At 40.4% G+C, this 24,113-nt stretch overlaps 1 protein-coding gene across 1 annotated transcript; it reads left to right on the top strand.

Annotated features, from left to right (window-relative positions):
• The first annotated feature begins 110 nt into the window (after positions 1-110).
• Positions 111-23,112, top strand: kif16bb (kinesin family member 16Bb). The gene is made up of 20 exons (XM_035605471.2): positions 111-445; positions 530-593; positions 709-819; positions 912-1,028; positions 2,784-2,881; positions 4,085-4,200; positions 4,298-4,440; positions 4,735-4,903; positions 5,347-5,472; positions 5,648-5,823; positions 5,939-6,004; positions 6,091-6,150; positions 11,937-12,056; positions 12,213-12,264; positions 12,368-12,505; positions 14,433-14,515; positions 15,818-15,906; positions 18,680-18,856; positions 19,597-19,687; positions 20,383-23,112. The coding sequence occupies exons 1-20, from the start codon at positions 399-401 to the stop codon at positions 22,603-22,605; spliced, it is 4,266 nt and encodes a 1,421-aa protein (XP_035461364.2). The 5' UTR covers positions 111-398; the 3' UTR covers positions 22,606-23,112.
• The last annotated feature ends 1,001 nt before the right edge of the window (positions 23,113-24,113 follow it).

Genomic DNA, 24,113 nt, shown 5'->3' with positions numbered 1-24,113 from the left:
CGTGTTCGAATATTGACTCAAATTACAGGGATAATTGACTTAATGCTATGTTTATATGACGAGTTTATTGATTGGCAACTAAAAATTACACTTTAAAGTAGGCTCACGTGTGTAATGTTTGGGCGAGTCTCTTTCCAAATTCCATCTTTGGATATTATATTTGGTCAGCTATTAAATTGACAATATTTGCCTTTAGTTTATTCTTGTAAAATATCATTAGATATAATTAAAAAAAAAAAAAAAAAAAGTTCGTCTGAAGTTCTCCTGACAAGTGCACTGGCAAAGTGAGGACAGGCCCCAGGTGTGATGATTGGACTGCGTTGACGCCTCCACGCGGACACATAACTCTTCATTCGAAGGAGAACCGGGCCGAGGGGAGCACTGACCGTCCGCAGGTGATGGCGTCGGTGAGAGTAGCGGTCCGAGTCCGTCCAGTGAACAAAAGGTGGATAGACTGGCTGCTTTTATTCTGTCCGAGCTTTTCAAAAGAAACACTTAATCGTGACACGTTGCCTTCACGTTTCCACAGAGAAAAGCAGTTGTCGTCGAAGGTGATAATTCGTGTGAACGGGAGCACTACATCTATTTATAAGGTTGTTGTTTGTTTTTTTCAATCGCCAAATCAAAATGCACTGCATTTCATCAAGTTTTTACTAAGAGTCAGGGTTTATTTATTTGATTTTTGTTGTTGTTTTGTTTGAATTCTAGCCATCGCCTGTTCGAGGGGTCGAGTTTAAGGACAGAGGGAAGGCCTTTCTATTTGACTTCTCATATGATTCAACTGACAGAGGAAGCCCCTTATTTGCATCCCAGGAGAAGGTATCTAAAATCTGTTGTTTCTTGTTTTTCCATCAAAGAGACAACAGTGTTTTTACTTCATATGTCAACTAACCCTTTTTCTGCTGCTTTAGATTTTTCATGACTTGGGGTCTGATGTACTGAAAGCTGCATTTGAAGGCTTCAACGCCTGTGTGTTTGCCTATGGCCAAACAGGCTCAGGGAAATCTCATACCATGATGGGTCATACAGTAAGTAAGGCATTGTCATGTTTCTCCGCACTGTAAGTAAAAAGTGACACATTTAATTTATCGTCTACATGTAATCGGTGGAATCTAGCATTGTGTGCTTTGTGACACGATGAAAAGGCCCAGATCTGTTATCTGACAGAAAGTGTCAAACAACAAAATGCTCCAGTCAATTGTGTTCATAAGAGCCCCTCTCCCGTGGAGTATAACAGCAAAAAGGGCGGTTACAGTACATGAAATCACACATGACTCAAATGACAAAATCCAATGGTCAATTATGCTCATAAGAGCTCCTTCACAATTGAAGAACAAAATTGTAATAAAAACAATAATAAAGGCTACCAGACTGAAAGGAAAAGGTTGTCACATTGAGAATGTTTGCTCTCGCTCCTGTCCACTCATATCCACACAACCACCGTATGGCATAAGATGGAAATGCTTAATAGGCAACGTTTAACGTACATGATGACTTGCGCCCCTCCCGGTCATATTCCTACTATTCTTCTGCTACTTCGGATTGAATCTGCATACATCGCGCATGGCACGTCACGTTAAATATAGCTGCCCCTATGAGTTGTTGGGGCGTCTATATCTCGTTGTCTTGCCCTATGCTAAAGTAGATGGGACAGGAAGCATTGAAGCACCGTTCCTAAGCATCCGGGTCATATCCCTCAATTAGGAACCTTCAGAAGCAAAGTTGACAATTCAACCGCACCCACGTACTTCTCCCATGGAGTGCAATAGCAAAAAGAGGAGAGGTGAATGTGTAGGGGTGCACATTCTCCGTCTCAAACATTCCACATATTGAGTATGGAGGCCTAGCTATGTCAGGTAATAACTATTTACACAGATCTCTCTAACACATATGACTGCTGTATAATTGGCATTGTTCCACATGGTAACCATCCTACAAACGTTCTTAGGTTATTACCCTGTGTGCCTGCCTGCCTTTTTAACACTTCTCACAATCACAAATATTATCTTTTATTTGTGCCATTGCTTTAATTGTAGAGCTGTATGGATCGCGCCTTCCCCGCTCTCACACACACACTATCTGGCCATCTCCCCCTTTCTCCGCATCGTCTGCATCTCTAAAGTTTTTACTCTCCTCGGCAGGCAGAATTCAGCATAACATTGGTAGATACCCCTTTCGCTGTGCACGTGCACACGACAATCATACATTTCTCAGCAGGCAGGCAGACCTGCTCTCGTAGCACCCAGTAACCACAATGTCCATACCACACCACATTAGAAACTGACTAATGGCAACTTCATCAGTCTTCCCTCCCCTTCTCTCCATTTTCCTCCATGTTTTCTCCCCACTAATCAGAAAATGTGATGAGGGCAGCAACCCATAGATTTTCTCTCACCTTGCACAGCAATGGAAATTTCACATTACTTTCACATGTCTAACAGGAGGCTTGTGCAAGGTCATCAGCAGAGCTGCTGTCAACATCTCGGATAATTATATATGCCTCTTAATGCTTACGATCTGTTACTTTGTAATTAAAACAAGAGGGCATGGAGCTCACAGTGGAATTGCTTTTATGCTCCAGTAATTCCATATCAGATGAGCTGCTGTTTGTGTTGTTCAGCAGTCTTTACATGTGCTGAGTAGTGGTCATAGCATAGACGCTCAAATTAATAGAACATAATGGGGGCAAAATTAACTTGTCACTTAAGAGTGCACCATTTGTAACACTATAATTTTGAAATAAGAGTTCTAAGTGCGACATTATCTTCTTTTTGATGTGTCAGGGAGATAAAGGTTTAATCCCACGGATCTGTGAAGGCTTGTTTTGGGAGATAGCTCAGAGAGGCAAGAGTGATGCTGTGTCATTCTGTACAGAGGTCAGGTAAGCAACAACCCTTCCTATCAAAATCCTAAATTATATAGTCATTACAATATCTGTTTCATGTTTCAGCTCTGCTCTTAAATGATAATGTTCAGAGATAAAACTTAGAGGTTTTAATTTATGTCAAGCACCATGAAACCATTATTGAGCCATTTGGTTTCATCTGTGCTGCTGGCACATTATTTGGGTTTAATTCAACTCTTGAATTGGGTTATTATCTGCCAGGCTCTGCCATGCCTTCCTTTAAAACAAACATGTTGAATAGCTTGAAAATGAGGGAACGTTGGCTTTTTGACAAGTAATGCATTTGCATTGTAATTATATTCAGCAGAGGTGTAGCTTTTTACTTGTTATCCTCATGTAAATTCACGTTTTAGGAAATAACTTTACTTGCAAACACCATTAAAAAATTGTTTGCATGATATGGTAATTTTGGGGAAAAAATTAAAAGTCCTAGTGAACAAAACAAAGACCATGGTTACAGAGAGTAAAGTTTTCTTATAGTGTCAGTTTTCCCAAGGTCATGGCTACACTGCTTACTCGAATAAAAATGAGGACTTACAGTAAGTTTCACTTTCTTCTGAAACCTGTGACTGATTTTTTGACTTTGTTGTGCCCTCTGTGTGACTGGCTTCCTTCAAAGCCATTTCATCCCTGTAAAACCTCATCCTACATTTTGTATCCTGTAATAAAGGTCATGATAGTTGGAATCATATGTATCGAGCTACATAATCCTCCTTGATTACTTATTGTAATAATGGCAGCTCTAACTCTACTCTGTTAGAAACCATCTAATATTGTTAAGTTGTCGAGACTGCCAGAAATCAACCTGCATGGCTACATCCTCAGGAAATGGTCCCTGCCGTTTCAATATTGTCACACTCCTAAAGCCTAATTAATTCATGCCGTGCATTATTTTTGAATCATTGACACAGATTAGTTATTTTTCTTATTGCACACACCCACCACATTATTGATTGAAGTGCTCTGCTGTTTGTTTATTCAAAGCCCATGCAAGCAGAACAATGCAAGCAGAATCATTTGGCAATAAACCCAATGCATCTATTTTCATAGAAGTGAAAAGCAACTTGTTTGTTCTCACCTGGTGCTGTATCATTCACCTATCAACACTAATTTGTGCTTTTGTGGCCTTGGTGCAATCGTTGATAAAATTTAGAATTTGTGTTTCTGTCTTGGCACTAGCTATTTAGAGATCTATAATGAACGTGTGCAGGACCTTCTCAAGAAGAGGACTACAGCTACAGATGGTGGATGCTTGAGAGTGAGAGAGCACCCCAGAGACGGGCCCTATGTCCAAAGTAAGGATTCAATTTTCTTCTACGTCATTAAACCAGCTCAGCTGAGTTTGTGTGAAATGCAGACAATCTAATACGTAAAAGTACAACTCGTGTTTAGATCTGTCCAAGCACTTGATACATAACCACAGTGACATGGAGGACCTGATCATTCTCGGAAACGCCAACCGCACCACAGCGTGTACGGGCATGAATGATGTCAGCAGCCGCTCCCACGCCATCTTAACCATCAGCTTCAAGCAGGTGAACTTCACTGCACAGAAGTTGTCCCTCCTGCCATGTCTCATGTCAGTTTGAACTGGGAAAACTTTTTTTTGTTTCACTGTTTATAAATGCCATTCCTCATGAGCTCTAATTAGCCTCATGAATCCATTTTGAAAAGTTATACTTTTTTAGCATGTCCTCATCTTCAAAGGCTTTTTATCTTTTTAATCTTGAGAAGCACCATTTGTCGTGATGCTGCCCAAGTATTCCCCTGTGATGTTGCCTCTTCTGAACTAAACTGTGATTGCCCAGTAATATATTTTCATGCCACAGGCGTGGTTTGATATGGAGTTGCCACGTGAGATGTTGAGTAAGATCCACCTGGTAGACCTGGCAGGCAGTGAGAGAGCTGATGCCACATGCACCACAGGCACCAGGCTGAAGGAAGGTGCCAACATCAACAAATCCCTGGTCACTCTGGGCAGTGTGATCTCTGCTTTGGGTAAATGGCCATTACTTGGCAGTTGCAGCTCCTGACCCAATATGACAGCACTTCTTATTCTAGTAATGAAATCAGTAATATATTATAATATGATTGTATGCTGTGCAGGGACTGTGATATTGTTCACTGTGTAGTCACCATTTCAAATGAAACATATGGGGGTTCCAGTTTGTCTTTTTTTTTACCAATCTTAAATTGTTATAATAGATTTTGTAATTTGATATGTGGTCTAAATAGTTTTTTTTATTGTTTGAAGGAAATAAATTCTGCTCTGATTTTGAAAAAAATATGATATTGGATTTTATTTAAGATCTTTGCAAATGCAGTGCAATCCAATACCAAATATAAAGGTTAATATTGGTAAGTGACTTTTTGCTCCCAAAATGGATCCTTAGGATAAAACATTTGATATATTACGGGACTTTCTTTCTGTGACTCCCCAGCTGACCTGTGCGTCGGAGGACAGTCATCGAAGAAGAAGCAGATATTCATTCCATACAGAGACTCTGTGCTGACATGGCTACTTAAAGACAGCCTGGGTGGAAACTCCATGACTACTATGATAGCAAGTAAAGACACATTTCAGGCTGTTTCCAGAAAACGTCACCCTTTTATTTTTGTCTGTTCTTGAAAATGTTTTTTTTTTTTTTAAATAGAAGATGATGTTAAACACATAATACTATGGTTTTCTTGTAGTAATTCACCAATAATGATACATATGTGTATATTTCTCCCTGGTGGCAGCTGTTTCTCCTGCTGATGTGAACTACGGGGAGACCCTGAGCACTTTGCGCTACGCCAGCCGGGCTAAAAACATAGTGAACTCTCCCACAGTGAATGAAGACAGCAGTGTGAAGGTTATCAGAGATCTGCAGGCAGAGGTTACCAGGCTCCAAAGGCTACTAGAAGAAGCCAATCAGGTCCTGCATATATTCAAGCTCACCTAAAAGGCCAACAAGTAGACTACACTTTATATGTTGACAGTCTTTTATTTAAAGGTTATTTAGATGGTTGGACTGTCTTTCACTACTCCAGGTCTCCCGCGGGAAGCTGTCTTCCTCTGTGAAAGTCGAAGAGGAGCTGCATCAGAATGAGGCAAAGGTGAGTCATACTCCTTCGAATGGAGAACAGAGCTTTTTTGTGTCTTCCTATGTAAATAATACACCTGTTACTCCTGTTTCCACCAGGTTCTTGCACTGACTAAGGAGTGGACCTGCAGATGGAGAGAGACTCAGACTATCCTGCAGGTACAACGATTATTCATTCATGTATTTAACTAGTCTTTAAACCAGACACAGACACAGAGGCCGCACAATGTGTGTTTATATCTGTTTTATCATCAAATGACCAACCGCAGTTTACAAATTGTTTTTTATTAATAAATTGTTATTTGTGTTTTTCTTTATTTGTTCCTTACATGAAAAACTAAGCCCACAGGATGGTCCTAAGTGTGCTTGAGTATGCAACGTTATCCAGGAACCACAAAGCATTCAGCAAGAAGCAATAGAATTTGATTTACCTGTTAGTGGGACTCACATAGGCTGTATGTTCGATTTTTGGACATGACAAAGAGGATAACAAGAAGCTGGTTCAATTATCCAGGTGTAGTTTTTTATTTGAATTTATCCAGATTATATTTAAAAAGTCCACCATAGGCTTGCATTAAACCCCTGTTTTGTGACATCTAAAGTTTTATTTTATACAGTCAGGTGAATAGTGTAAGGTAGCTTTAGTTATTTTTTTGGAGCTTGTTATTTCTAGACAATAGTTAATGTACCTTTGTTGCTTAAGTTTTTGTTGCCTTTTTTGTTTTGTATGTCACCATTTTCAATTTAGCAATATGTCATAAACATATTTTCCATTTCACAAGTCCAACATGCAAAATTGTTTTTGGTGAAGAACGATGTAACATTATGCAGTTTCAAGCATGATATAGTAAGATATATATATATAGAAGAATAGAAAATAGAAGCCCACTGAGTACGCAAACTGTAAAGGGTTCATTAATTTTAAAACTACAAATCGAACAAACAGCAAGCTCTCAGCAGGAGTTTTAAGACATTGCTGCTTGCAGTATAGACATCCTACCAGCAGGTGTCACTGCAAGTCTTGTGAAGAGCCACACACTTCATGGACTGGAAATGTAAATGAAATTCGAGTCAACGTGGCATTTGATTTAATTTTCCATCTATTTAGATTTAAATGACATCCAAAAGCTGCGTTTGTCTAATGATTGTCGAGTTGGTATGTGACAGTATTTGGGGAGTGTGACAAAGAGTAACGGAACAGACATGCCTTCTCCTTCAACCCAATATGTTTTTTCTGAGGCCTGGACAGGGTTACAAAAACCCTTGTTGCAACCAAAATTGACACAGTTTGCCAGCACAGATTTTTACACTGAACACTTTTCCTGTGTTGAATTTGTGCCCAACCTCCCAAATAACACCAAATGTCATTTGTTTGGGACTCATTGTATTCTGCCAAGTAACCTGTTGCATTATGCATTGAGCCGTGAAACGTGCCAGTCTTGGAAGAGTACAGAGTTACGTCTTGTCTCTATCATACATGCCAGCAGTGCATTCTATCCATCAGTTTCTGCATGGGTTTTAAAGTGTTGATGTGGCCTTTGAAAGAAGTCAAAGAAAAGATTTGTGTATTCCTGACTTGTAGCAGCCATTAGTGATCCTTTACCAGATGAGTAATAAGAGGGCAGATTGCTTTTGTGAAGCTATACGTTCTACAGGGCGTTGCATTAGAATTTTAATGATTTTAGTGAATGTTGGTTATATATGTGCATTATGGGCAATTAACATTCTACTCTGTATGGTGGTTAGAAGGTGACATTTAGTGGCTCGACAGCCCTTTATTCATGACAGTGTATTTGAACTCATTAGCAGCTGTCACTACTCCTAATTAAGATGTCTTGATTATTGACATATGGCACTATTGTTTCTGACTGTCTAGCATATTAATTACGGTCGCTGTATTGTAAATCTGTTTTCATGGTCAAGCGGTGATGACTTTATGCTCTGAGGCATTGTCCATCTCTACTGGCAGAGCTGAGAAATATGTCTTATTTAGATCTGTGCCCGTCCATGAACGCACCCGTTATGATGCATGATACAATGTGACGCCTAGGCGAAAAGGTCACTGTACCGGTGACCGGCAGGCACACTGGTGTTGCTGAAACTGAAGTGTTTGATGAATGACTTTATGGATTTGACATTTGTCTTCATGTGCATTTGCATTCTGCCGGAGTGAAAAATGATAAGTGGGATTCCTGCATGGAATGCTGCTCACAGAGACATTAGAGGTGGTGTCTCTACTCAGTTCAGTGCAGAGAAGCACATCCAAGGCCAGTTTGAAGTGGGCCAATTCAAAATTCTGCACATGTAGTTGACATACAAAAACCTAACAGACTGGGAAAATGTTTTTAAAAGTAATGTTCCTAATATAATCTATCCTCCAGGTTTAAGTTTATGATGTTATATATTGTAAAGTGCCTGCTCTCTATCTCTAACATGCATTTTTTTAAATTTAGAGCGGTCCTGTCCAACTCTCTGTGTCTGTATATTTCGTGTTTAATGACATTGATTATTTTGTCGAAAGCTAGATGGAATTTTCTGCTTGGGCTGTAAGGAGACAACTAAGGAGACAAGCTGTCCAAGAACAGTGTAAACAGAATTTTGAATTCTGTATTCAAAGCAGATTTAGAATGCAAAGTTATTCATCGTCAGCTTCCCAGATTGGTTACAGGGCATGTGGGGAAGAGAAAGTAATTAATATGAGATGGATTCCAGAGCAGCCTCTTACCAGTCAGAGACGGAAAACAGTTTGAGGAAAACAAAAAAGGCAAGAAGAGGGTAAAGTGAAACGTTGTACTGCAGGGATATACATATATATGCATGCAAAGATTTGTGTGTTCATGTGTGGAGCTGCTTTATCCTCCCCCAGCCACTCTTTCACCACAGCATGGTGGGAGGAACCTCCATTTCAGTAAGATGAAATTAACCACAGTGTTTCTTTGATCATAGTGGTCTTTGTATTTCCAAAACATGGTACAATCAGCACAAAGGCACAACTTAAGCTCTGAATGCTCTGAGGCTTGTTCTGTTTAATATCAATGTACCTCATACTGTCAGCAGTTACACACATCATAATCAGTCAATATAGCGTTTCACGACTGCTACATATTTTTATCAGCAGGTTGCCTTTGATTCGTCACGTCAGTAAATCTTAATTTAATTCATTAAAATTAGTTATTATTCACCAGTGTTTGAAACACTTATTGTGAGAACATGTTATAGATCTCATTTGTGCATTGAAGGACTAAAACCCCCTGCGTTAATCAAATGTGCTTTACATATCGCTTAAATAAGACTACTTGATTTCACTTTTTTTAAATACAGAAATTACCTTAATATGTAAAATTACAGCATATATTGCCTATCTTTGCAAAATGGCAACTATTAACTGACAAGTGTTGCAATAGGAGTAGCAGAATAACTAATTCAGTTTGAATCCAAGTTTTTAACCACAAGTTACACACATATGTAAGGCTAGAGCACATATCAAGCCAATTACACAACTCATTCATATTACAGCCAGAACAATATCTTTATGGATGAGATCCTGCTTTTACATGCAGCACATGCACGAATAACAAAGTGGAGAATGAGAAACAGAACTGTTAAGAAATTAACCAAGTAAACTTGGTGAAATATAACCAATCACTACAAACAAAAGCCTGAAAACTGGCCATGTAATTGCCATTCACCTTTTATGCGTTATCCACTCAACTTTCAACTTGTCCAAACAGCAGCAGTTTGGGAAATAAATTCAGCCCTTTCAAGGAAATGAACCTTTCCATGTAAAAGAGCAATTCAAATGCACAGCTTTTTTTGCTCTTGTTCTGGATTCAGTACCTGCTTATCTGTTCTATTGGTTGTTCCATTTTGATGGTGGGTAGTCGGGAAAGAATCAATGGCTGGCCTGGTATGGCAGTGTTTTGAAATATTAACCAAGTCTGGAACCTGTACTGTCCAAGTGCTAAGAATAATTCATAAAAAATCCTTCCAAACCACTGATGGCTTTTAATGGAAACTTAAATGCTGTGAGCCTGGCTGCACTTAATTACAGTATGTCCACCAGCTGCATCAATCTGCTTTTTTGTCCTCAGCACACACTGACTGACTGACTGAGTGTGTGTATGGTGAGAATCAACTTTCTTTGGGGGGGGGTTGCGCGTGCGTGTGCGTGTGTGTGTGGAGAAAATAAGAGGATCTCTTTCTGGTGTCTGAGGAAAGTGACACGGTGCATTAATCTGCCCGGCTGCTCCTCACCTCTAATGAAGTCTGTGAAGAATCCCTTTTAATTAAGTACATGGGCTGGGGTCGATGCCTCTCCTCCTTCATTAGAAAAAAGGATTTCTCCCATCCCGCAATGAGCGAGGTGGTGCTGCTGGTGGACACATCTCTCACTCCAGTCCAATCTATATGAAACAGAGCAGGAGGAGGATGGAAGAGACGGGGACTCGTTTATGCAGAGTGTTGGTTCTGAATCCTCCATATGTGAAATATTCTGCTCTGCCTCTTGGGGAGGTACTTAAGATAATCCATGGCGATGTGAGGTATTAGTCCATCAGCTTAACAGAAGAATACTTCTGATGGGGCCTCTCATACTTGGGTATACTCTGGGTTATTGAACCTCAGCTATTGCCCAAGGAGGAAAAGGTTACCAGCCTTTAACACTTGCTTTAGAGAGGCTTAATTCACTGTCTTTTGAACCTAGCAGGTCAGCCAAGGCTAAGTGTTTTCATTTGTTGTTTAATAATTGGCGATTTAACTGCTCGTCTGCAGCCTGTCTGCTCTTTTCTTCAGCTTAACTCATACCTTTTTAGTCAAGTTGGAAAGGAAATTATTCTAGTGACATTTTACACAAAGTTGAATGAGCATCTCGTGTAGACGGAGACATGCTGGTGTGACTTATGCTTTTTATTTCCTCAGCAACCATTGTTGGAGGCAATGAAGCAGTTGATAGAGCAGCTCAGAGGTTTAAGTGTAGCTGTCCTTTGTTCTATAAATGTCTTTTAAGGATTAAATCAATTTCCCACTTCTTATCGCGTTTCTGTGGAGGTGCTGTCACACCATTAAAAACTATTTAGCAGGCATTTCTGGAAATTGTTTGTTTTTACTCAAACATCAATTTCTGTCTGAATTTTGATCAGTGATCTAACTAATGTTTTTTAATGTGGTACTACAGTGAAGTATTGATCAATAGTGTTTTTCATCATGAGCATGCTGAGATTTGGCATTTATGCAAACACACGTTTTTGATATGAGAGATAAACCGAAAATGTCCCAACATTATAGTTTTATGATTCTTTTAACCAGTTATTCACTTTCCTCAGATAATAATACCGATACTATTGATGGAAAGAAATGCTCTTCAGCATGTGTAAGCCATGGTATTTCCACTTAATATGCGCATGTAAGGCAAAGGAATTGACTTTAGTTGGACCTACAATACTCCTTTCAATCAAATTGTGAATGATAGAACCTGCTGAGCTTCGTTCAGGATATTTAAAGTTGACATTGTTTACACGCTGGGGAGTGTTTTAATAGCAACACACAATGTTGATAGCTAGGTATAAATAAAGGCAATGGTGCATGGTATATAACCCACCTGTGTACACGTGTGTGTGTGTGTGTGTGTGGGCGGTGGCAATGTGTCTCACTGAGTTTCACTTGCCGAACACAATGTACGGTTTGACTCTCACCACAATAATCTGAATGATTTATGTCTCTCAAGCCGTTAGCCACTCTAGTGCTTCATGTAGACACATGGTTGGAACGGCACTATCCTAGTGTGGCCTTCAGGGAAGGAAGAGCTGTCATAAAGAAATCAGTTTTCTGCTGGTTGCCATTAAATGTCTGTCAGCATTTTTATTTTTTATTGTGTGCCATTCCAGTTACAGTCAATCGAAAGGGTGTTTTTTAACGCCCCTAACAGTATATTTTCTTGTGTCCAATAGGGGGAGGCTGTGGCTCTGAGGAAGGAGGGGAGTGGAGTGGTCCTGGACTGCCAGTTACCTCATCTAATAGGCATTGATAAAGATCTTCTCAGAACTGGCATCATCCTTTATTATTTGAAAGTAAATACAGCATTTTCTCTAAATATACTTAATGCATTTCTTTTTTTCTTAGAAATTCTTAACAGCCAAAGTTTTCAATTGCTTTTGTTTATTACTCTGAATGTAAAAAAGTAACTACTTGTGTAATGCATAATGACCTTTGAATCTTCTCTGTAGGAAGGGAGAACCCTGGTCGGGAGTGACAAAGCATCACACAGTCAGGATATTGGTGAGCCAAGGCTACTATGGCATATTCCCAACCGCTGTGTTATCCACTGGACTGAGAGAAAACAGCATTTCTTTGTATGCTTTCATATTTAATTGCATTGTAGTGCTACATGGGCCTGGGCTCCTCGGTGAACATTGTGTGCTTGAGAACCGTGGTGGGGCCGTGACTCTGATCCCTCAGGATGGTGCACTGTGTTCAGTCAATGGCTCTGTGGTCAACAGTCCCTACCAGCTGACTCAGGGTAAGCATCTGCACAGATAATATGCTCCTGATATTCTTTAATGAACACGAGGGGTGGGGGGGTGGTCATATCTGTAATAATGAAGATTTCTCTCTCTTTCTCATTGGCAATTATTTTTCGGCAGTGGGAGGCAATAACAGTTCCATCCATTTTGAATGCTGTTAAATGAGATCACTGCATCACATCTGCAAATGGAATCCACTTTATGTCCCTGGCTTCCCCACAGCAGTGCACTCAGGACATGAGTGGATTGTGAACACAGCTCTCCACAGGGCAGATGCCATTTCTCTTACTAAACATTTTGAAGGGCGAGAGGCCCCAGACAAAGCTCCAGACAAAAGCCCCAGGCCCTCCATTTAATTGGCAGATGGAGTTGATAGGGCCGACAGGTTTGAAGTGGGCCAGATCATTAACCTTTCAAAGGACAGAGCCAAGCGGAGCTGAAACTCCTGCCCCCCTGAGCCGACCCTGCTTGCTTGGGCTGGGAGCTTTCGCTCCTTGCTGCCTCCTTATCCACGCCGCTTTGCTTTCCCAAGATAAAAACTGCACACAGAGCCCGGCAGTGCAGGGCCTGACTATGCCAGTCTCTTTATAACCATTTCAATTTATCCAATATCCCCTTCTGAAATGGCTGCATCTGAAGCTATTTTCTTGAACAAATGATAGTAATTTTCAGTCCAAAAGCAGCTGGAATCGGTCACTTGCTGCCCTCTCAGGTGCTTTGTCACTCGTCAGAAGTCATTAGTAGTAGCAAGATTAGTATTTTCTGTGCTCAGAGAGGAGGTGGAGAATGGAGACGGGACCTCGAGAAAATCTGTGGATATGGCAATATGAGCATGAGTCTGATATATCAACCCTAATATCTTTTCAGTTCTATAGCTTTAAAAGACTTCTAAAGTTTCCTTGGACCATTTTCTCTGGTAAATCATCCCTGTGGTCCAGGTCAACGCCAATCACACTGGAGATTGTGTTCCGCATGGAAATTTATTCACTTTACCTCAACATTGGAGAATATTATAGAACTTTAGCACTACTTGTCAAGTTTCCACAAGTTCAGTTCAGAGACAGTTCACTGCAATCCCACAATGACAGGATGATTCCCATGACCCAACCTTTCACCTTCTGATGCCTTATAGACACTGTGCCACACCTGCAAAGGTTTCCTTTCAGTAGCTTTACTATGACTTGCATCTGTCTTGAAACATATCACAGTTTACGGTAAAAAACAGCCACCCATTCTAAAACAGATAAGGTAAATTCAGGGTGCTATTAATACCATGAATGCATCATAATGACTCTTCCATATTTGAAATTATATTTATGAAAACCTTATGTAGCTGGTTGCAGGCTACTGGGTCAACAAGATATAACAAGGACAACCATTACATGGAATAGCCTTACGACACTACACAATATAAATTTGATAGTTATACAGGATATGAATAATGATAAGTTCAAAAGCAAATAATTTTAACCTACATTATCACAAATCAAAAGGTGACATTCAAGATTTAGACGGGCCATTTTAGTTTTCAGGCCATTTCCAGCCCTCAGAGTATATTTATGCCTCTCATTTACCCTGTTTGAGAAAATGAGAGCATAATCATGATAATGAAAGCACAGCACAGAGCGGAGAGCTCATTACACAGAGCGATGCATCCTGGAATTTAAAAAAAAATTATAACAAGTCTGACTAGAACTGAAAATAAAACAAAGTAGACATTAAAAGGGATAGCAAAGACACAGCTTTGCTTCCCCTAATTGAATAATGGGGATGCAGATGCTCCACTTGCTCCATTGCTCAGGCGCCTATGCTCAGTGTGATGCATAATTCAGTGGTTGCTGCAGCAGTTTTAGTAAATTTTGCAATGTTGGAGGTGATTTTTCTACTTTTTTTTTCATGCTTTCTCTCTTTTGTTTGTTCCAGGTAGCATCATACAGCTCGGAATAGGAACCATACTAAGGTTTAACCACCCAACTGAAGCTGCCCAACTCAGAGAGAAACGCCAGGTAGAGACAGGACCCAAAACCACCAAAGATGAGCCCTATTGTGTTCTTATACTGTGCTGTGTAAAACTGGGGGAGTATCTTTCAGCCACAACCCTGCATTATCGCTGGTAATTTTGTAAAAGCAAGTCAGCATCATGGAATTTGTTTCCGTAACTACCAACAGAACAGTAATACCTGCTTACTTCAGCAAACAGTGTTAATGTTGAGCTCCTGTTCACACTTCACATCAGAAACTGCACAAAACACAACCAGTGCAGATTTATCATTTTTAAAATGAGAACTACAGCCCGCTTCTTAGCTGCTCCTTTTGTTTTTGCCTGTTGAGCATGAAACTCTGATTAACTGGTTCACAAAAAAGCATGAACAGTCTCTCCACATTGTTCTGCTGTTTTCCACCTTAAAGAGAAGGCCAGGTGCAGCGGCTTTCAAAACTCGCTGCTTTTCATCCATCTTGCAGCAGCTCCCCCCTGGGTTTCATTCACCTTTCTGTGTTTTTAAAAAAAGCATTGTGTGAACACACACTTACTCCTGAAGTAACCGCAACCAGTGTTTCCTTCCAATAGTTCTTTAGTATTTTTGAAAATGTGGCTGCTAAGCCTGAGTGGGTGAACAGTGGCTATTTAAAGTATGGGACTTGTTTTACATCATCAAATCAAAGATGGAATTAGGAGATTTTGATAAATGTGAATGGTGTAAATCAGCACTTGTGCAGTTGTGTCCTCAGAAGTTGCAATGTAAGCTCAATGGAGCTATACGTACAGTTGAAGAGTGAAACATTATTAGTATCTGTAAGGTATAATTTACCCGGACTACAGTGTGTAACTGATGAGTAAAATGTGACCTTTAAAAGCCTATTTCAATATAGAATTGTATAGAATCAATATAGATTGTATGACATTCCTCTCTTATATTTTAAAGTAAAAATGTGGAAACACACTTTTATAAACTGTAAAAACTACCTGTAACCACAAGAATGGACCAGGCTGTGAATTACAGCTGCTGTCTTGCCGGCCAGCATATATGAACATTTCATTTTAGGATTGTCTCATATTTCCATGCTACTTATCCTCATTTTTGGAAAAGCTTTCATTATCCCAAAAATGAGATATTGGCAACCCTCCAAATTATTTCAAAGTCCTTCAGTCTCTTTTTTCCTGTGAAAGTGTCACAAATACTGATGCCATACAGTATTTACTATAATTAAGCCATTGTATAATTGCAAATCTGCCATAGGCAGCTGTCACCCATTGATATGCCATCAGATTTTCATTTCACAGTGATGTCTCATTCTGTTGTCTGCAGAGCGGACTGCTGTCTGCCTTCAACTTGTCCTTGACTGACATGTCCAAATCTACTGAGAATCTATCCAAGGTGATGCTACAAAATCCTGGGTGAGACTCCTGCAGACATGTGTGCACTCTGTGATCCAAGCACAAATGAACCCACTCCACCTGATTCTCGAAAATATCTCTGCTTATTGAGCAACATTAATCGGGTGAGTTGCCCAAATCAAAGCCATAATGGCAGAATTTCTTTGAGGAGAGGTACGAACATGAAAAAGCAATTCTGATGTGTTTCATGCTGAGACAGCAGGCATTTCTCCGTAGTGAACTGTCCCATTTCCAAAATCACTGCAGTGCACCTTAAGTTCAGACTTACAGAAAATGTCCCTTATGTTTTGTAAAAAAATAAGCACTGATTGGAGTGAGCTGTAAGTTGTTAAAACGTTTAATGGTTCATCATGAGGAACACAAGCGTGCCTGTTCACTGCCTCTCATAGTAAACATGGTTGAAACCTCTGCAAAAGCTTGTTACGAGAGTTGTGATTATTTTGTTGCACAACAAGACATGTTAAAAGGTCATGATAAAGTTCAAACTTCTATGACAACATGTAGACACCACATCCACTGATAGAATAAATAATGGTTAATTTTTATTTTGGTAAAGTGGATCAGGATTTAGGTCAGTTAAAGCCACTATGTAACTCTGACAATTAATTGACAGTTTTCATCTTGATGGTCTAATTCTCCTATAAAAATTTGCCATTGGGATAATTTAAGAGACACAATGCACTATAGCCTACCAAACTGTGAGAGACATTATGCTAATGTGACATCTTTATACCTTGCCACTGCCTTGGAACTGTGTGACAGCTCATTGATTTGTTAGTGTGCCAGTGTTCATTGAATTAGCGCCCAAAATCCAATTCACTCCCTAGTGATTCACCATCTACTCAAGAAGGAGTGAGCCACACCTTTCGTCTCGAATGGAAAACCCTGATGTTTTACATCATGTGGAGCTGTCTGACATGCAATTCCCCTCACAGTACTGTCTCCTCAAAGAGCAGTGCATTCAGTCAGGTGGTGCTTTCAGTCTGATACCTGCAACCCTCACATTTTTTTAATATAAAAGAATAAATCCAGGTGTTTATGAAGAGGATTACTACACGGCTACTATTCGTCTACTACGCAGCTAAAATCTGAGAGTGGTATCACCGACTGGGTGGAAGGTGGAGACTAAGGGAAGTTAATGTTGGACAGAGACTGAGCTTGACTTAAGTCTGTAGGCATTAATGGCACATCAGCAGCAGGACTGTCAGTATACAAAACATACAGTAGAATATATAGAGATGAATATTACAGCACATTGCAAAATATGCTTTGTTTAGATTTATACTGTACATGCACTATAAAACATTTAATTGTGCCAATCAATTGATATATTGATATTTTTGTTTTCATCTGTTCAATGAGTCACATTAGATGGTGTTGGAGGGGAGGGTTCATCATTGCTTAGACATGCAGTTCATTGCTGCTCAGCTTTTTATGCATAGCATCAAATCCCGTGCATCAAGGACAGAATTAATCTTAAAGTTTGCCCAATCATTTTGGAAATAACACTCGTTATTAAATAGAAGCAAATTATTTGAATTCATATGGTGGCTGTAGAAATCTGTTCATCTCTGGGAGTAATGCAAAATATCAATGACCTGACCTGCAGTTGCTTGAGGCGGCTCCATAACAACAAAAGGAACCTGTCCATTATCGGCTTATCAGTTGTACCACGAAATGTATTACTTGGGAAGTCTGACAGGGAGAGGCTAACTGCATTGACAAAAAGTCTGACCTTCTCTTTGGGCATGGCACCACTTCACATTTTATCCAGATCAAAGATTCACTTTGTATGTATGTGATATACAGATGCATTTATGTCAGCTGAATGTAGATTTTCTAACCTCTATACATAACATTGATGCAAAAGTCCACATAATTATGCAATAACATTTCAAATTCCAAAAAGTAAAGCATGTGCTCACATTTTAAAATTAAGTGGTTGTGTTCCTCATGATGTATTCCCTCAAGAAATACAAATTTTAATGGTGTAATAATGTAGTGATGTAGTTGGGGCACTGAGTGTGGCATGCGTTGCTTTCCATAAATGTGCTGATTTGCAGAGTAGGATGTCAGAGGTCAATCCTCCCATTAACTTATTGGTTTGGAAGACATTAAATAATCATCAAATCCCTTTGCTTTTAATTTGGCAACTTCCTAGATCCAGCAAATGCAAGAAAATTCTTTTTTTTATCTGTAATGGCAGGATCCAATGCTTTGTATTGTGTATAAATTCATGACTTTCCACAAGACTCACTGGACACAAGGCAAGTCTGAACTCCAAGACCTTCCGGTGGTGGAGTGTGCCAGCTGGTATTCTTTCCATGCTGCTTTTAATGGCCTCCTTAGCTCTGAAAGTCCCTAGTCTGACAACTTACACTATCTTCAATCTCTGGCCAGAAAGCCAAGTAGTTACCTTACCATTTGCATTCTCTGACCACCAACAGGCATTTACATCTATTGAAATAGCGTTTATAGGCTACTTAACATCCATCACTCTAAGTGAGAAAGATCTAACAAAGATATCTTGCTCCGAAGGATGTGATTTGTCATTCTAAGCCTTCTCTATTTCAGTCCGCAGTATTTGAAATATCTCGGATACAGTTTCATAAAACGGCCACAAAATACACTGGCGATGTATGAAAGTGTGATATTAGAAGTGTTTAAAAAGGTGCATTTTAAAGGCTGTAGGATGTCTTAAATTATCTGTACAGTATATCTCATAAAATCTGTTCCATGTGTGTGTGTGTGGGTGTGCATTTATGATGACTAGGACGAGGGTGGAAGTGAAGCTTGACCAACAGGAGGTGGCATGGCAGCAGGTCCAAGAAAGCCTGAACAGATGCAACCGGAACATCAAAAGACTTCCAGAGGACAACAGTGGGGCTCCCAGTCAGCACAGAGCAGATGAGAAGACAGGGGTGGCAGAGATGGAAGAGACTGGTAACGGGTAAGTTGGAGGGGGGACAAACTGTGCTCTCTGTGGTGATGTTAATGAACACTGCCTGTGTTCCCGTTTTGTTAATTGTCCTTCCACAGCAGGAACACCGTAAACCTCTGTGTGTGTATGATGTGTGCAACAGAAAACTGGTTTGAAGAAAATTTGCTCAGCTTCTTAGACTGTCAATCCCAGATCAGTGTTTCTCTATTCACTCATGCAAGTAGAAATACATCACTGAGTGCAGGACATCCTTTCTACTGTTCCTCAGGATCTGCAAAAGTCCTTCAAGTGTCACTGGGACCTGAATTGTGTCCCTCTTGTGATGTCAGTTTACTGTCAGAAATCATTTTGAGCTGTATATTTGTTTTTGTCTGCCCCTCCAGAGAGTATTATATGTAAATCCCCAAATCAACATGCACAGATTCTATTTAATTTCATAGCTAGTAGAGTGGCTCTGATCCCATGCAGCCGTTTGTGCCGTTTGCTTTTCCAATCTAATGGAAGGCTTTTGTGAAGGGGGTTGGGGGTTATTGCAGTCTTGTCTTTTTGCCTGCAAACTGTTTGAAGTCTCCAGTGTCACACCACAGTAAATAATTAAATTTGCTTCTGAAAACAGAGAGCCCGGCAGCATGTATGAGCATATAACCACAGCTGCGTGGTGCACAGAACTCATTGTATTAAGACGCATTTTTTATTTTCTTGTGGAATATCAAATTATTTTTCTCTCTTTTTATTTTTGTGTGATTCAGTCTGATGGATAAACTGGTTCCAGAGACAGCGGAGGCCAAAGTGCCAAGCAGTTGTTTTACCTCTGCCACAACAGAGAAGCTTGTAACTACAGTATGTATTCATACTTTATTCTATATTTAACATTAAAAACACTCCCTTGATTTAAATAAAGTAGAAAGGGGGATTTAATCATCAATAACAATTGCTAGAATTAAATATGATTTTTTAAATAGTTTAACAAATTAAATAAAGGTAAAACTGTATGCATATAGTGAGACTAACACACTATATTACATGTAGTATCAGTTGCTTTTGTCTTTGAAAAACAGAGCAAATGTCAATACCTACCCTTGCCCCTCCAACCAGGCCCAATACAGATTTTTACGAGGCATGAAATACCCTTTTCCCTTTGCTTGTTGAGTTTATTTATTATGCACATATTTAAACCTATTACACCTTCCTGTAGGGGTTTCAGAGAAATGACACTTGAAAGCATACTGCAATGAGAGCACTTTTGAAATGCTTCCGTTTATACAAGCACGGTGTTGTTCTTCACACATTTTCATGTGCAATTATGTATGAATTCAAACATAATTGAATACATGAATAAACTCGTCTTTAAAGGGACCTGGATGGAAAAGAGGTTTTAGTTCCTTCTCAGCAGTAAACTTAATTATTTTGTAAAACATTTCATAAAACCAAAAAGATTAAATTATTCTAAATCATCTAAATCATTATTCTAAAAAAATCTAAATTTTTTCCTCATTGTTTTTTCTTTTCTCATCCACCTACACAATGTAAACTAGGCCATACCTGGAATAAATCCTGTCCCTCATACTAATTTTGAGTCCGATGGAGACACACTACAGGTTGGAGTAAGCACCAGGGATCGCCAAGATCAGGAGCGGGAGTTGTGTCATAAATCAAGGCCAGGGCTGATGTCTGAGAGGCCGTGGAGAAAAGCTCAGAGTGGGGCTGGAGTTTCAAGTTATAAGGGAGAGGAGGTTTGGTCAGGGGATGCCAGCCTCCAGCAAACAAGTGTCCTGGGCCCAGGTGATGGATGTGGCATGAAGCCAGAGGGGAATGCTAATGAGATCCAAGGTGTTGTGGCCAACTGCTACAAGGGGAGACCCGGCTCTGGTGGGAGCTCATTAGGCAGCATGTCCCACCTGCTGAGCTGCACAGAAACCAGCGCCATGTCTGTCCTGCCACAGACCAGCACTCATTCTCAGATTGGCAAAAAGCCTCTTAGCAGTCAGGCGCCCTGCCGTCCATCTGGGCAAACAATCTTCAAGGGCCAGTTCCACTGTGGAGAGATGGATGAATCTGGACATTGGGAGGAGATCCTGGGAGTGTGTGCAACTCAAAACTCGAGGCTGGGCTCTTTAGTCAGCAGAGTTTCATGGATGGTCCAGGATGCAGGGCGTCTTCTTTGGAGCTCTTGCACAGTTTTGCAGCAGGTCAGGGAAGAGGGACTTCAGCATTTTTGGGCCTGCCGTGTTGCCTCTCTGGTCAGGGAGAGTAATGTTGTGTCTGTGGTCAAGGACAGCCAGGTGTTCTCCATGGTGGAAGGGAGCTTTGTCTTCTCTTTGATCAAGGATAGTCATATATTTTCAACAGTGAAAGAACTATCTCTCATACAGCACATTCAGATGGTGATAACTCAACAACTTCAGCCTGAGGAAGGAGCTGATGTTATTAATCCTGACACCACACGACTCCCAGTCCTGACACCAGCACAAACCTTTAGCAAAGTAAAAGAATTTCCAGATGATGGGCCACTTATCCCAGAAGATCCCTGGTCAAAGAATAAGAGTTTTGGGGATCAGTCACAAGAGCAACACATGGCTGATATTCATGTAAAACAAGGAGCCAAACTGACCACAGAGCTGCTGCCAGTGAAACACATCAGTGAGCTGGGTGCTACCTATGTGTCTGATGACAAAGATCGGGCAATGGAGAACTCTGTTGAGACTGTGTCGAACCAGAACGATGTCCAAATCTTCAGACAAATGCTGATACAATTTCCGGATTCCCTTTCAAATCTGCAAACTCTTCCATTGCTAGACATGATGAATGTTTTGGATTCTATCATCCCCACCCTAGTGATCACCACCCAGAAGATTGTAGCACTCTTTTGGCTCAACGTGGCTAAATGCAGCCAACCTGAGCCCTGTCCTGCCCTCCTGATCCTGGCCGAAACTGGTCTCTATACCCTGACCTCTGACTTGGGGCCCCTGATTTTGTTCCATCACCTTCCCCTGTTGCAGCTGAAGGAGGTGCAGATAGGCTTAGCAGGCGGGAGTCTGCGTTTGATGGGCACCACAGAAGAGAGTATCCTGGGGGTCTATACTCACAGTCAGAGGCTCACCAGAGAGCTGTGCTGGGCCATACTCGATGCCATCTGCCCTGGGGACAGCAGGGTCTCTCAGCACCCATTGCTCCAAGGAGACTTGATGAAGATGTCCCTAGACTGGCAGGCGTGTGTACCTGACCTGTTGATGGATGCTGGATTTAAGGTTTGCTGCCAGTTTCAAAAGAGTCTTGCTGATCTGGTTTACCTTCTTCATTGTAACATGGATAAAAAGATAGTCCCTATAGGAGAGGTACAGCTACTTCAGTACACAAGTGTAAGGGTGTGCATCTGCCCCAGTACCTGTGCTGAGCCTCTTGCCCAGCTTTTTCTTACTGATACCCACCTTGGTCTGGTACAGGAGGATGCTGTCTTTCACCCAACTCCAAGCTGTGTCACCATGCAGCCCTCTCGTCCCCTATTCCACGACTTAACTCTTCGTCAGCGTTCAGATGTGCGCTGTGTGCTGGTGCATGATGAAGACAAGTGTGGAGCTGTCAGGCTGGATGTAATCCTAGCAAATGTAAGGAGCAGGGGTCACCCTGAAAGCGTGACTGAAGAAGCTTCCCCGCCTGTAAAAGCTTCAAATTCCTCTCCGCATGCAGAAGTGTGGAAATTAACTTTCAGTTGCTCCACTGAGGCTGCCTGCCTGATTAATCACTTGTCAAATGTCTGATCAAGGACTGAACAACCAGTAATGAACAGCCCAGCAAGAAAACTCATTCAGAGGGAGCAATGGCAAAAGTACATCCCTACAGACAGTTCAAAGGACAGATCCACTGTTAAAAAAGTGAAAACTATGATCTGCTTTGAAGTTTCTGCATTGATTTGTTTCTCTACAAGTTTCGGTCATTTACCCTTCATGGCGTTAGTACTTGAATATTTTATCTTAAAACACTTTTCAACAGAACAATTTCTTTGTTCTTATGTTTTTTTTGTTCTTTACTCACCACCTCCCCATTATTTTGTCAAAGAAGTGTGTTAAATGTTTTAAATAATCAGGGGCCGAAGGTTCAACACAGGATTAATTCCTATTTGTAATACTTTTGAAGGATTTTAGATGCCTAATCTGACAAAATTATCCCACTGTCATGGTTACTTAAATTGTATATCATTGTATGACATATGTATGTGAAGTTGTTGCAAGTTTTAAATATTTTATACAAAATAGATCTTTTGAAATGGTGAATGTGTTTGTAGAAATAAAATAAATAAATTCACTGTTGCTCTGGAGTTTTGTTTACCTCTTACAATGCAGATAAGCTCTGATAGATGAGCTTTTTACTTGGGAAAACAAAGAATTCAGAGTCTGATACATTCCAGTGCTTTCTCTGTTTAATATTTAGTTTTCCTATCATCCGTTGGGGTTGCTTTCTCCTTCTTCCCTCCTCTCTGATGTTGGCTTGTGCATGGGATCCTTTTTTTTACTTTCAGCTTCTTCCTCACTGTCTAGGACGCTGCATGAAATATATATATATATATATCTCTCTCCACGCTTTATTACTGAACTCTCCACTAGAAAGATGTATTAGTGTCTGTGTCTAGTTACTGCAGTCTGCGTAAAGGCTATACCGGATTTGCCCCTGCCAGTCAGCATTGTCCTCTTAGGAGGAGCTGCTTTACATTTTAGATAGGTTCATCCTGCTGCAACTGAGAAATAACTTGAGCTTGATTCACATCTCGAGAGTTGGAGCTAAAGACCGTCTGCTCCATTTCTTGACTGAGTGACCCCATCCAGCATTGAAAATTACAGGGGCAACATAATGCAATCAGACCTCTTGTCTGCTCTAGCATGAAGGATGGAGATTTGGCCTTGAATGAAAAACACATCACACTTTGTAGCTGTGAGGTTTGAACCAGGATGAAAGCTCAGGCATGTGAAAGTGTTGTTTTTCTCCCTTTTCCTTTAGACTGTTAATTACCCTTCAAGCCGTCAACTGTGTATGATGCCTTATTGTGAATAAAACACAAATGGCAGACAAATCCTAACCCAATGCTGTAGATCAAAATGAAGATGGTAGTCTGATGTGCAGGGAAAAGATTAAAGTATGGATTTAATTTTCCATGGGCTGATTAAACAGTTTCCAGATTACATCAATGCCAATGTATTGCAAATATTTTTGGGGTTTAATATCAATGGCAAGTGAGAGATTACAAGTATCCTGCAGATAAGACAATGAATTG

The sequence above is a fragment of the Scophthalmus maximus genome, chromosome 10 (assembly GCF_022379125.1).
Source record: "Scophthalmus maximus strain ysfricsl-2021 chromosome 10, ASM2237912v1, whole genome shotgun sequence".
Taxonomy (NCBI): Eukaryota; Metazoa; Chordata; class Actinopteri; order Pleuronectiformes; family Scophthalmidae; genus Scophthalmus; species Scophthalmus maximus.
Note: the sequence above shows the minus strand (reverse complement) of the source record. Positions and strands in the feature narration are given on the sequence as shown.

What these genes read in the sequence shown, in the direction of transcription:
- kif16bb (XM_035605471.2), top strand. Translation starts at nt 399, where the DNA reads ATGGCGTCGGTGAGAGTAGCGGTCCGAGTCCGTCCAGTGAACAAAAG. An exon ending in GCACTACATCTATTTATAAG is followed by an intron (nt 594 to 708) that starts GTTGTTGTTTGT and finishes TTTGAATTCTAG; the next exon opens with CCATCGCCTGTTCGAGGGGT. An exon ending in AGACGGGCCCTATGTCCAAA is followed by an intron (nt 4,201 to 4,297) that starts GTAAGGATTCAA and finishes ACTCGTGTTTAG; the next exon opens with ATCTGTCCAAGCACTTGATA.